The 12,649-nt window shown below is 40.7% G+C and overlaps 1 protein-coding gene across 1 annotated transcript in view; it reads right to left on the bottom strand.

The window, feature by feature from the left end:
* The window catches only part of CERK (ceramide kinase), a 40,150-nt gene extending 30,495 nt beyond the window's left edge, over window positions 1–9,655 (bottom strand). Inside the window, exons 1-2 of the mRNA XM_071423855.1 lie at window positions 9,384–9,655; window positions 357–470 (exon numbers count right to left, since the gene is read on the bottom strand). Coding sequence (XP_071279956.1) covers window positions 357–470; window positions 9,384–9,522 — 253 coding nt within the window. The 5' untranslated portion in view covers window positions 9,523–9,655. The remainder of the gene's footprint in view (window positions 1–356; window positions 471–9,383) is intronic.
* Window positions 9,656–12,649: the final 2,994 nt, after the last annotated feature.

The following is a 12,649-nucleotide window of genomic DNA, read 5'->3' as shown; positions in this document are numbered from 1 at the left end:
TTAAAGGAAGAGTTTTATATAAAAAAGGATCTTTAAATATAAACCAACAGATTTTTGGTGGGGTTTCTTTTGTTTGTTTTTTGTGGAACTTTTGCTTGGGTTTATTTCAGTTTGGGATTTTGCTGGGGATTTTTTTAAAATTTGTTTAGGGGGAGATCTTTTATGGTGGTTTTTTTGGTTGTTGTTTTTGTTTTCGTTCTCTTTGGGTTTTTTTTTTGTTTTTTAGATGTGGAGTTTTTTTAAACACATCATTTCTGTTAAAAAAACCCCAAAACTCTGACAACTCCTTTTGAGTCTGCCTTAAACTATCTTCACAGAATAGCAAGCACAAGCATCCAGAGACTGATTTGCCTTACCTGTGAAAGCATGTAGCTTTGCCATTTTTTGCCATCTGCCAATGTTACGTTGTTTCTTGTTAAACTCAGTTTCTTCTACAGCAATGATCTCAGAGATGGGTACAAAACAATTTTCTGTATGAACACAAGATCTTACAGGTTAGAATCTTCAAACATCACCTGAATGATTATTTCTATACCTAATATGATACAGACATATGATTAGAGCAATTGCTCAATAAGCACAGCCAAGAGCATAACTAGAAATTTTCTGAATATTTTCAATTTTCTTTTGTCTTTAGTCAAAGCACATAATCCATGACCACCCACCAACTACCTGAAATAGTATTTTAAATGCCTATGATTTCTCAGAAAATAAGGTATTTCATGTATAAAAATATTTTTGCATGAAGCCAAAATCCAGCAACATTGATTTCAGAGTAATTAAACTGCCCCTCCTATGAGGCCTAGTCCAGATACTTCACAGTGAACAGCACAAGCTATTTCAAAGAATGTGCAAATAAATCTAGTGCACAGACTACAAAGGGTATTTGTTATTCTCAAGTAGTATTTGTCTTATGAAAGAAGGGCATTCATATGAATTCTTAAGATTTTAAATCCCACCAAGGTTTTAAAGTTTAGTATCTCTTAAGAAGAGAATTCTAGATGTTATGTTTATGTACTGTGAAATATTTTCCTCGCATCAACTTCAAACCTGTTTTTCAGAATTAAAGGGCCTCTTGTATGAAATAATTCCTCCAACCTCATTCTCTTTTCTCCTATAGTTCCTAAACGTCATCTCAGACTTCTTAACTCCTGCCAAATTAAAGACTTTTTCTCATTTCCATTACTGATTTCAACACTGTTCTGTTGTTACTTCATCTCAAAAAAGTGAAACTTAAAATGCATGCCTTGTATTTATGTACAAGCAAGTACTCTCTGTATGCATACACCTGTATAAAAGATTTATATTATTATAATAATATAGTCTTATGTAAATAATCTCTTATAGAATAAGAATTATAATATACTTGCTTCTCTCATATGTACAAAGGGAGTGATACCAAGATATTCGACACATAAAATACAGACAATAATACCATTGTTACCAGGGTTTATTCTACATTTCATTTTCCTCACTATCTTGCAGCAGTACAGTGGAAGTGGTGAGGAATGTAAAATGAGTGAAAAGTTTCCCTGACCTCTTTGCAGTGATTATTGCAATTCATTTGCCACTAATTCACTTTGGTTATTTTTTTCCATCCTATTTAATTGGTTTAGTCAAAAGAGTGTTTACATATCATCACATGTATTGACAATTTGTGGACTACTCACTCAAGGGGTTTTGGTATTTGAGTGATTTGTACCCATTTTGTAATTTTATCTTCCCTGAATTTTTTAGCATAATTCAAAAGAAATGTAGCCTTCAAACTTTACTTTGAGATCATTTAGGAATCTGGCTGTTTTTCACAGCTTATAATAATGATATTTACTATACTCAAGGCACAATAGGGAAGTGCAGCAGTCACATAATGTTGTTATAAAGATCCAAGAGCAGAGATAAACTCTGAGATGTATGATACTATATGTACTTACTGTATATACACACCTGCAAGACTATATCTAGTAACAGTAACAGCTATTTGGTCTTCCTAATAGATACAAGATCTGCTAATATTATTAACCTATACATTTATCCAAGGAAAAAGAAATACAGGACAGAGATGGAACAATAAAGGAAAGGAAGTACATTCTTCAATCTTTCTTTTCCAGAACTGCTTTTATTTATTTTTCTACTGGCTCTGCCACAGATCCATATGTCAAAATATAAAAGAAAGCTTGTTGTATCTATGAAGATTGCATTTAAATGGTAATTTGTTTTGTTACTCCTCAAAGATATGCTATAAAACTTAGAAACTATATATAGATCAAAATTTAAATGACAGTGCCCTAAATAACATTTTTGGAAATAGTTGTACATAGTGCATACTTATTAGTATGTATGCTGGGAGCAGCAAGTGAAGTAATTATCTTATTAGGTATTTTTTATATAATAAAGCTGTCCAACTGAACAGATAGCAAATTGATTTTGAAGTACTTCCAAATCTGTACCACTGAAAGCATTTCTTTGGAGTATATACTTCAGCACACATTACACAGCGTCTATTAACCTTGAAACCACTTATAAGCTCTCCTAATTCAGTGTTCCCCCTCTGATAGTTGCATCACTGTTTTGATTTTCCAGCAAATCTCTTCAGAGACATGGCAAAAAAACCCAAAAAGTAAATATTTTTAATTTATATGTATATTTTTTTTATCTTATGGCACCAGAGTTACAAATCTAAAAAACAAATTCCTGAAAAATGGAAGGGCAAAAAAACCAAAGGAACAAAAGTGAAGAACAGATTCCACTCTCCATCTGTAAACCTTTGGCTTTGGTGAAAGTCTGGCAAGTTTCTGTTCCAGCCATACCAGCTCTGCCAATTATACCCCTCAGTACTACATAGCACCATAAAAGCACCAAGCAACTCCACTGTCCTGACAGCACACTCCAATCTTAAGCAGTCAAAAATCACACACTACTGAACCCAGTAACTGCAGATGGCCAGAAAGATGCAGAGCTGTCTCAAATAACATGTGTATTCAGAACATTCCCTACTGCTTGTAACAACAAATTCCAATGTGCTTGAATAGAACTCAAGAATTTTTATCAGGCCAAATATTTCTTATCACTATTTGACTTAGTGCTACACAGAATATTGTTTCATCTCATGGCAAACCAACTACTTAGTCCCGCCCCGCCCCCTTTTCCCCAAAAGGAGGAAGCTTTCAATGTGAAGCAGAGACCTTCAGTATGAGTACAACAGTCCAGTTCCTAAGAACACAATGCCCTCACCTGCCATTTAGTCACCAAAACCTGCCCCATAAAATATAGTACTAACCCAGCCTCTCTTGAAGCCTCTTGAAGCTTCACGTATTATATAGCTTCACTAATTATAGTCCTTTCCCACAGCTACTTTTGTAGCATTTACCCTATTATCAAGTAGCATGAGACATTTATTTCACTGACATAGCATAAAGGTGTTCACTCAAAGGTCTTCACCTTTATGTGTTTCTCCCAAAACATGGAAAATCTTATTGCCACATTAACAAAACAAACACACACACACAAAAAAAGTTACTTACACCAGTAGTACAAGATCAACATTAATGAAAAAATGTTGAAATATGGACTCAGACAATATCAAACAAAGAACTTTACTTGGCTCAGTCCAATCTATTCAACCAAGCAGCACACAACAGCTTCTAGACAAAATTTTCAGCATGGTAAATGGTTAGCATATTAGAGACAGAGAGCTGACCATCCACAGAAAGTGGATGAAAGGGCATGGCAGAAAAAGGAGTAAGAAGTTAAAAAGCCAAACAAAATACACAGTAAACAGGTGACAGTCTTCTCAGCACTCTGGCTGTGCCAGTCATTACTCATTCTGGGTCACAGTGCTCTTAATCTTAACATTCTTCCTAAAAGCAAACTGATAAATCAGCAGAACACTGGATTAGATGCACACTTCTTTTCCCACATTAAGCAAGTGGGAGAGGGGAAAAAAACACCCCACAGAAACAAAAGCAAGGTAAGCACATTAGCAGTGGGCTTTCTTGGTGCAAAATGCAGCCAGCAATTGGGAAGTGTGTTTTTCTGCGTTAAGAAAAGATTTTTGGTGTGTCATGGCTGTCTGCCACTCCCACAGAACACTTCCTGGGTTTATAAGCACTCACTCAGAACTCCAGTCAAGACTTGTTCATTCATCACTGCCAGCTACAAACAGCTACAAGTTTGGCTACAGACCAAACTTCCCCCTCACAAACGTGTCAGCTCAAGGCAACCTAGACCCATGCACAAGCACAAATATGTTGCTGATCACAGCATTTGGTTTATTCTTAAAACTTAGCTGAGACCCACGGATGCAGCAGCATTTAGAATTTATTTAAACTATTAGCATATTCTCATGACTTAAAAATATCAACAAGGAAAAGGCTGGGATACAGGTTTAAAGAAAAAGTGTATTTTCAGTCACTTGGAAAACTAACTTGCTGTTAGAGCCCACATGAAGGGTCAAGCTTTTCGGTTTAAGATTTGCTTCACCTAAAAGCAAGATAACAGGAATACTTTCTATCAGAAGGTACATGGTATTATACCAATCATGCACTATAGAAAGCTGTGTTTAATAAACACTAGAATAAGAGAAGTTAGGATATTGAGCAGAATTACTGACAATTCACATCCTAAAGGAGGGGCAAGAAAAAAGGTATCACAACTGATTTAAATCCTGTGGAGGAGTCACAAACATCCAAAGATCTTGATTCCACCATGCACAGCCATGTATAAGGAAACTTCCTTCTTTTATTTTAAAGTAAATCTTCAAGTACTTGGTAAGCCAAGAGACCAGTTTCTACTGTGATCACACACTACTTCACATCACACAAATCTGAATCAAAGCACAGCAATTTGAACTTGGGTCAACTTGAATATTTAAATCATACTATTGAATGTCTTCCCACTGCTTCTTCTGCATTTCCAAATATAATCTTTCCTGCTTAACTATGAATATTTCAACAATAAAGTAGAGAGTAAGATGCACTTATTTACCTTAAGGGGGGGAAACAACACAGCAAAAAGGTGTATACTAAAGAATGTGCATTGTTTAATGGAGTGTATTTGAATAATGTATCTCCCAGAAAAAAACACATTCCAAAGAGGCAATGCCTGCTGCAGCACTGCTCCCCACATCCTACCTGTCTAATGCAGTCGTGGCATTGCCTACAGAGAAACATGGTTCACATTTCTGCACACGCCTGCTGCCAGATGGGAATGACTGATGACAAATGATCCCGACTAAGGATGTGCCAACACTCGGCAAGCACCAGGTGCTGGACAGACCTTGCTGCCAAGCTGGCCCACCCTCTGCTAAGTACCCTGTTTATCAAGCTGAGCTTTCTTTAGAATCCACCAGAATGACAGCACTGCTGTGAATGCTAGCACTGAGGCTTCCTCAGGTGGTTGTTTTGGAAAGGACACATGGAAGAGAATTCTGAAATACAAAGGCTAAAAGAAAGCACACATTGTAAGTGAATGCATAGAGCTGAGGGTCTAGTTTGGTCATTCCCTTCATGTTTGTACTTTAGCAAAAAAAGAAAAAAATCCTAGAAAAATGACAGGAGAATCTCATTCTGCATTTGTAATGCTTTTAGTACCAGGCACAATAAAACCTCAGCCAATGCTTCTGAAATACCTCTAAGTATATATGTACAATATACACTCTGCTATGAATTTGTTACAAAAAGTTTTATCATGTGTTACTTGAGAAAAACCTGACTGTGCCATCAACATGAGGGAAATAATAAAATAATTTAGCTGACCAGCTTTGCATATGCTATTTATGATTCATGACTGAATCTCATGGAAAAATGTAACAAGGTTGAAAAATATAGCTCATCAGAAAAATTTAAGATGAAGGCATCCCTAGGGGAAAAAATGCATAGCTGAAAGCAACAGAGAAACATATGAAAATACAGGTCAAAGCTTTTCATGTAAGTTCAAACATGTCTAACCATCAAAGAACAGGAAACAGGAACCTGATTACGCTGAAGAGAGAACTTGAAAGTATGATGTTGTTAAACAAAGTCTAACAGTAGGAAACTGTATTTCAGAATTTAAAAATATACCATGACTTGAACAAACATTTGATGTTTTTGTTGTTGTTGGTATCTTCCAAATAACAGCTTTAAAAAGAATTGTCCTGAATTAATACTTCTGCATTTTGACAGAGTAGGATTTAAATACATACACACACACACACACATATATATATATATACACATACATACATGTATGCATATAAATATCACTGTACGGAGATGTGAAAACAGAAGAATCTCCCCATACTCTCTAAAACTACATCTACTTTCCTGGACAACAAGACAAAGTCTGTGTTGTTTCCTATCTGTTTCTGATTTTGGATGCAACAGGCAAAGGTAAACATTTTAACACTTCTATAATACACCTAGCTATAGCTCTAGTTCTGCACATGTCAGGGTCTGAAAACCTTTAAAAAACATATACCAAACAATTTTCATTTATATACCAAAATTCAAGACAGTAATAAATGCTCTGAAAATAAGCAGCCTGAGTTTTTACAGTTTAAAGACAACTGGTTCACTGTAATAGCTACCTACTAAACAAGAAATATAGCACTTTTATACTCCATAATTTAGTCTGTATTTAGACACAATGTAGTCATGTAGTCAAAGGCTAAATGGTAGAAAGATACCAATCTTGGTCAAGCAACTCTTCTGAAATTATAGGCTTCTAACTAACCACCCTCCATATTATTAAGTTTATTTATATATTGTCATGTATGCTGCTCATATTTCCAAAATAATTGTAGAGAGCACAATGAATCATCATTGGTCTTAAAAAGAGCTTGGAGACAACAGGGCAGCAATAATACAAAACTGTGATGAAATTAAAGCTCAAATGCAGGGAACACATGAATTAATTAATGTGTTGAGAAGGTACATTATTGAGCACTACATTAAGCCCATTGTATTGAGCCCTACATAAATTATACCTGTGCCTCCAGAACACTTAGGCATTTCTTTTTCTTCTCTTTTCCCTTGTCATTTCACGTGATGTTTTCCAAAATATTGTGAATAGCTGTGCTACAAGACAGTGGCTGCAGTCTAACCACACTTGCCACCATAGCATTTCCAGCTGGGTGCTACTCCAGAAACTGCCTCATCTGTAACTCATATTTAACTCTAATTTACTGTGTCCCACTCTCCTTCCACCACTCCCAGAATTCTGACATTGGGAACATGCTTCAGGGCAGGTGCATACACTTGGTTTGGTCTACCAGGAGCAAGTCAAGAAAACTTACAATTTAAAAAGTAGTAAGAATTCACAACTGCAAGCAGCTGTAAACTTTAGAGTGCTCATGAGTGAGCTAGTGTCAATCTATGGCACTCGTGCTTGGTCTAAAGGAATTCATCAGACAGGAGAATGGCACCTCCCTTGAACTTGCTCTAGCCAACACAACAGTCTGTGACTGTTGTGATGTGACTTTAGAGACAATAGTGACTTTGCAAAGGCATTTTTAGAAGGATTTTACACAATTCCACCAAATTATCTCCAAAGTAAGAGCTAGGTTACCTAGTGGGAGCAATTATCCTGAAAGGCCTAAAAACTTTCTATTTTAAATTTAAGATCCAGCTACCTTTATCTAGACCAATTTTATAACATTTTGAAAAGTATAAAGCCTATTTTTCACAACAATGTTTCAAGTTCAGCAGAATCAAAGAATCAATTTGTCCTTAAAGTCTAAAGTTCCTTTAACTGAGAAAAGTTCAGGAATTTTTGATTACTTTTTTCATCAGTATTATTGATGAACATTAGATTATGTCAACCTACTTGCACAATAGCAAGGGAAGGATAACAAACTCTATTTTTGTATTATGAATAAGAGGGGTTGTACTTAAAACATAACCAAATCTCAGTTATGTAAACTGTCGCACCAAATTCTTACAATTCTTGAGTTCTCTTTCTCCTTTTTCCCTCACCTTCTTGAAAATAGCCTCAGGCCAATAAGATACTATGATAAAATCTGAAAAATACTTAACGAAGGTACATTATAAGAATAGAAGAACTATTTAACTTCTTAAGTTTGGGGACTTGCCAGGGATTAGAAACATCTATATTCAAACCTTTCTCAGATAAAGCTTCTAGTCAGCCTTTCTATTATTAGTGTCTGTCTCAGATTCTGCAACCTCTAAAATGGAGATGACAGCAGTTTTCAACTCTAGAGCAGCTGCTGTGAAAAAAAGGACATTACATATTTTCAAATGTTCCCATGCCATGTTAATATGGCTACATTAACAATGGGAATAATTACTATATAAAACCACTGAAGTCAAAGACCCTGAAAAAATACCTCTCAAAAGTACAGAAGAAAGTTTGATATGCAAACATCCTCACAAGTTAATCTGATTTTTTTTCAGGTATTTTCATTGGTGACTTCTCAGACTGGCAGTGTTGTCCATTTACACTATGCTAACTGCACAAAAGGGCAACTGTAGAAATCATTGTTACCACACTGCAAACTAGTAGCCTGTATTAAATATTTCCAAACCAGTAAATCTCAGAAGTTAAACTTTCTTTGTAAAATTTCCACTAAGTCCCTGAGAAAGTTAAGAGTTTTTTCAAAAGCTCAAAAAAACCCCAACCCAAACAACAAAAGTAGTCATTGCCTGAGACACTGCCTCAGCATGAAACCAAAAGTCTTGTTGTAACTAAAAGAACCAAAACTGCTTTTAAGATTTTGTAAGTCTCTGATGTACTGCTATGATTACTTTAAATACATTACAAACTACGCGCTTCTCCGTACTGGCGGCGCCAAGAAACAATGGGGTTCAGCCGAACAAATCTGTGTTGTGCCCGGCCAGCTGCGGGGACAGGTGTGTGTGTCCCCGGTGCCATCAGCGGCACGCTGGGCACGGATGCTGGCCCGGGCTGCTCCGCGACACGCGGGACGCGCTGCGCTCGCTCGCAGGGGCTGCGGCTCAGCGAGAGCAGCTCTCGGCTTTGTTTGGGAAGGCACAGCCCGATCAGCGCCCAGCACAGCCGGGGCTGCCGAGCACGGTCCCGTCCGCATCTCCCCGCTCCGAGCACCCTGTCTGGCCCCGCGTAGGACCGGGCCAGCCTCCCCCTGTCGGACTCTGAACCCGGAGGCGCCGCACAGGCGCCCGAGGGCAGGAAGCGCTCACGCTGGCGGAGCTCTCCGGATGCTCAGCGAGCCCCGGGCGCGGAGACTCCGCCGCGGGCGCCGGGGCAGCGGTGGCCGCAGGCCGCCCCCGCCGACACCCGCGCCGCGGCAGCGGGGACGCCGAGGACGCCCTTCCTTCCCCCGCCGCCGAGAGCAGGCGCCTCCCGGGCGGCCCCGGCCCGCCCCAGGCCGCGGCAGGTGCGCCCCGGCCCCCGCCCGCCCCACTCACCGCCGGCGCGGCGCGGCGGGCGGGGGTCGCGCCAGGCCAGCCGCCCCCGCTCCTCGTCTAAGGTGACCTCCCAGGAGCGCCGCCCCAGCCCCAGCGAGGACACGAGCCGGGGCCGGCGGCCGCCGGGGAGCCGCTCCATGGCCGCCGAGAGCCCGGCCCGCCGCAGCCGCTACCGCATGGCCCGGCGGAGCGGGCGGGCGCCGCGGGGCGAGCCCAGCAGCTGCTAACGGCGCCCCCGGCCCGCCGCTACCCCGGCTGGCCCGGGCGGGGCGGGCCCGGCGTCAGCGCTACGCCAGCGCCGCGGGGCGGGGCCGCGGCTCCCGGGCCGGCGGCGGCTCCTGGGTCGGGGCCCGGGGCCGGGACGCCGGGGACGCCTTGTCTTCTCGGCCCGCCTTGTCTTCTCGGCCCGATGGAGAGGGACACGTGCCCTACAGCCCACCCCAAGCCCCCAGCTCCGGGCAGAGAGACCAGGGCTGACACCCCAGTGTACGGGCTTGGATTGCTTTCGTGGGGTTTTTTGCGGGGCGACGAAGCACCCATGTCAGTGAGGGTGGTCTCTTCCCTCTTTCCCTTTAGACAGTGGACGTGCAATGAGTGCATACAAATGTCTGGTGATGCAAATCTCTCCATCTAACTTCACTTCCCTTTACATAAAAACGTTTTGGGTTTGCCTTAAATATAGGGAGAGTAATTCACTATAATTGAGCTCTTAATTCTTTGCTGCCTTCCCCCCTTGGTGTTGCTGAAGTGTATAACCATCAGCATCCTACCAAAATACAGGCCAGACAGAGCAGCAACCAGCCTTCCTCCAAATCTGAGTGCTTCCTACAGAGTTTAGTGGAAAACATCTCTGGTCTTGTTCTTACCTGGGTCCAGCCCCAGGGCCAGCACTCCAACTGCCTTTGCTCAGGCTGAAAAAGCTTTTACACTTCAGCTCTGCTCTGAACCTTATATATGCATATTTCACTCACATTTGACAAGAGGGAATGACTTTACACATTCGCATGGGGGAATATACCAAGTGGGAATAACTTTAAATTGAAAGAGGGTAGGTTTAGATTAGATATTAGGAAGAAATTCCTTACTGTGGAGAAGGTGAGACATTGTAACAGGTTGCCCAGAGAAGCTGTGCATGCCTGGTTCCTGAAAGTGTTCAAGGCCATGTTGGATGGGGCTCTGAATAAGCCCATCTAGTGAAAGGTGTCCCTGCCCATGGCAGGGGGTTGGAAATAGGTGATCTTTAATGTCCCATCCAACCTATTCCATTCTGTGATTCTGTGATTTCATCTTCTGAAAACAAATGAGCTAGGCACCGTCATCCAAGTTACATGTTGAAGATAGTCTTCCTGTACAACAAATACTAATTGTCATCTATCTCAGTCATTCCAATAGTCTTTCCTCTGGCCTTAAAAGACATGATATTACCTTTATTGGTGAACAAACCTAGGTATGCCACACTTCCACAGTTTCGAGGAATACTTTGTCATTGTTTTGTTCTTTACATTTTTAATCTGTCCCTCCACAAACACCTGTAAAACTCTTTAAAGTTTGTTGCAAAAATCCATTGTGAACAATAGTCTGCCAAATACAGTTCTGAGCAGTCATTAATATCTCACAGGTTCCTTGTATTTTGCCACCTATGTCATCTCTTATCATCCATCTTGCTCTTGGGTGGTGTAGTGGGTTGACCCTGTTTGGATACCAGGCATCCACAAAAGCCTATTGCTCCCCTCTGTAGCTGGAAAGGGAGAGAAAATGTAACAAAGTGTTCATGATTGAGATAAGGACAGAGAGAGATCACTCACCAAACACTCTCACAGGCAAAACACACTCAAATTAGAGTTAATAATTGAATTTATTACTAAGAAAATTAGAGCAGGATAAGTGAAATAAAGTAAGACGTTAAAACCACCTTCCTCCACCCCTCCCTCCTTCCCAGTTGTATCCTTCCCCTGCAGAGGCAGGGAAATGGGGCATGGGGCTCACTCAGTCCATCACACATTGCTTCTGCCGCTGCAGGGAGAGTCTTTCCCCTCCTCCCACAGGAAGCTTTTGTTGTTGAACCCTTCAGACATGGTCCAAGATTGAATGGATCACTAATACAAAGCTGTTATCTTAAAAATATTACAAAGGGGTTCTTATTTATCATTTCTCCAATGGGCAAAGTAGATCTAATCTTTTATAGCCTACAGTCACCAAAATCAATATTCTTGCACTGTGATCCATGTTAGCTGATGAAGTAAAAAGTTCATTCCTTTTACCATTCCTGCCTATGATGGTTTCCTTTTATTCTTATTAATTTGAAAAATCCTTTTCCTTACTTAAGGCTGAAGTCTTGAACTGTAAAATACAGAACTGATAAAATATTCTCTGGTTTGTTAGAAGCCTACTAAAGTGTACTAGCACCATTAGCAGGAATAGCATCCACATTTCTTACTTGTTTAGATTAGAAAAAGCCACTTCTTTCTTCCTTGCACACTGTTTTAGTGTTTTGTTCACAGAATCACAGAATGGTTAAGATTGGAAGAGATGACAGTGGTCATCGGGTTCAACCTTCCTACTCACTCAGGGCCATCCCAGAGCACATTGCATAGAATTGCACCAAAATAGTTCTTGAAAACCTCTGGTGAGGGAAGCTCTCTGGGCAGCCTGTTCCAGTCCATGGTCAGCTTGACAGTAAAGAAGTTCTTCCTCATGTTCAGGTGGAACTTCCTCTGCATCGGTTTCTGCCTGTTGCCTCTTGTCCCATTGCTTGGCATTACTGAGCAGAGCCTGCCTCCATCTTCTTGACACCCACCCTTCAGATACTTATATACATTTATGAGGTCTGCTCTTATTCTTGTCTTCTCAAGACTGAAAAGGCCCCTCTTCCTCAGCCTTTCCTCATAAGAGAGATTCTCCAGGCCCTTAATCATCTTTGTTGCCCTCCACTTGGCCTGCTCCAGGAGCAGCATGTCTGTCTTGCGTTGAGGAGCCCAAGATTTGGGATACTCCATGCTGCTACAGGAATGTCTTATGTCTTGCAGGAATTCTTACCTTTGCTTTGTTGGGTCTGCTCTGGTACTCTCTGGTAGATCCCTGAATATCAACCTGTGCATCTGTCTCTAAAAAGTAAAGGTCAAATTTGAGCCAACATATTTTTATTTTCAGTCAGTTTTAGTACTTTATGTTTTTCTTCCCTGGTTGTAACAGAGAAATAATTTCTAAAGGACGACTGATTTAGTAGACTAAAGCACACACATCAATTATGCTTTACTACTTATTAC

This window comes from Agelaius tricolor, unplaced genomic scaffold (assembly GCF_023055355.1).
Source record: "Agelaius tricolor isolate 1412-34295 unplaced genomic scaffold, bAgeTri1.0.p SCAF_3, whole genome shotgun sequence".
Taxonomy (NCBI): Eukaryota; Metazoa; Chordata; class Aves; order Passeriformes; family Icteridae; genus Agelaius; species Agelaius tricolor.
Note: the sequence above shows the minus strand (reverse complement) of the source record. Positions and strands in the feature narration are given on the sequence as shown.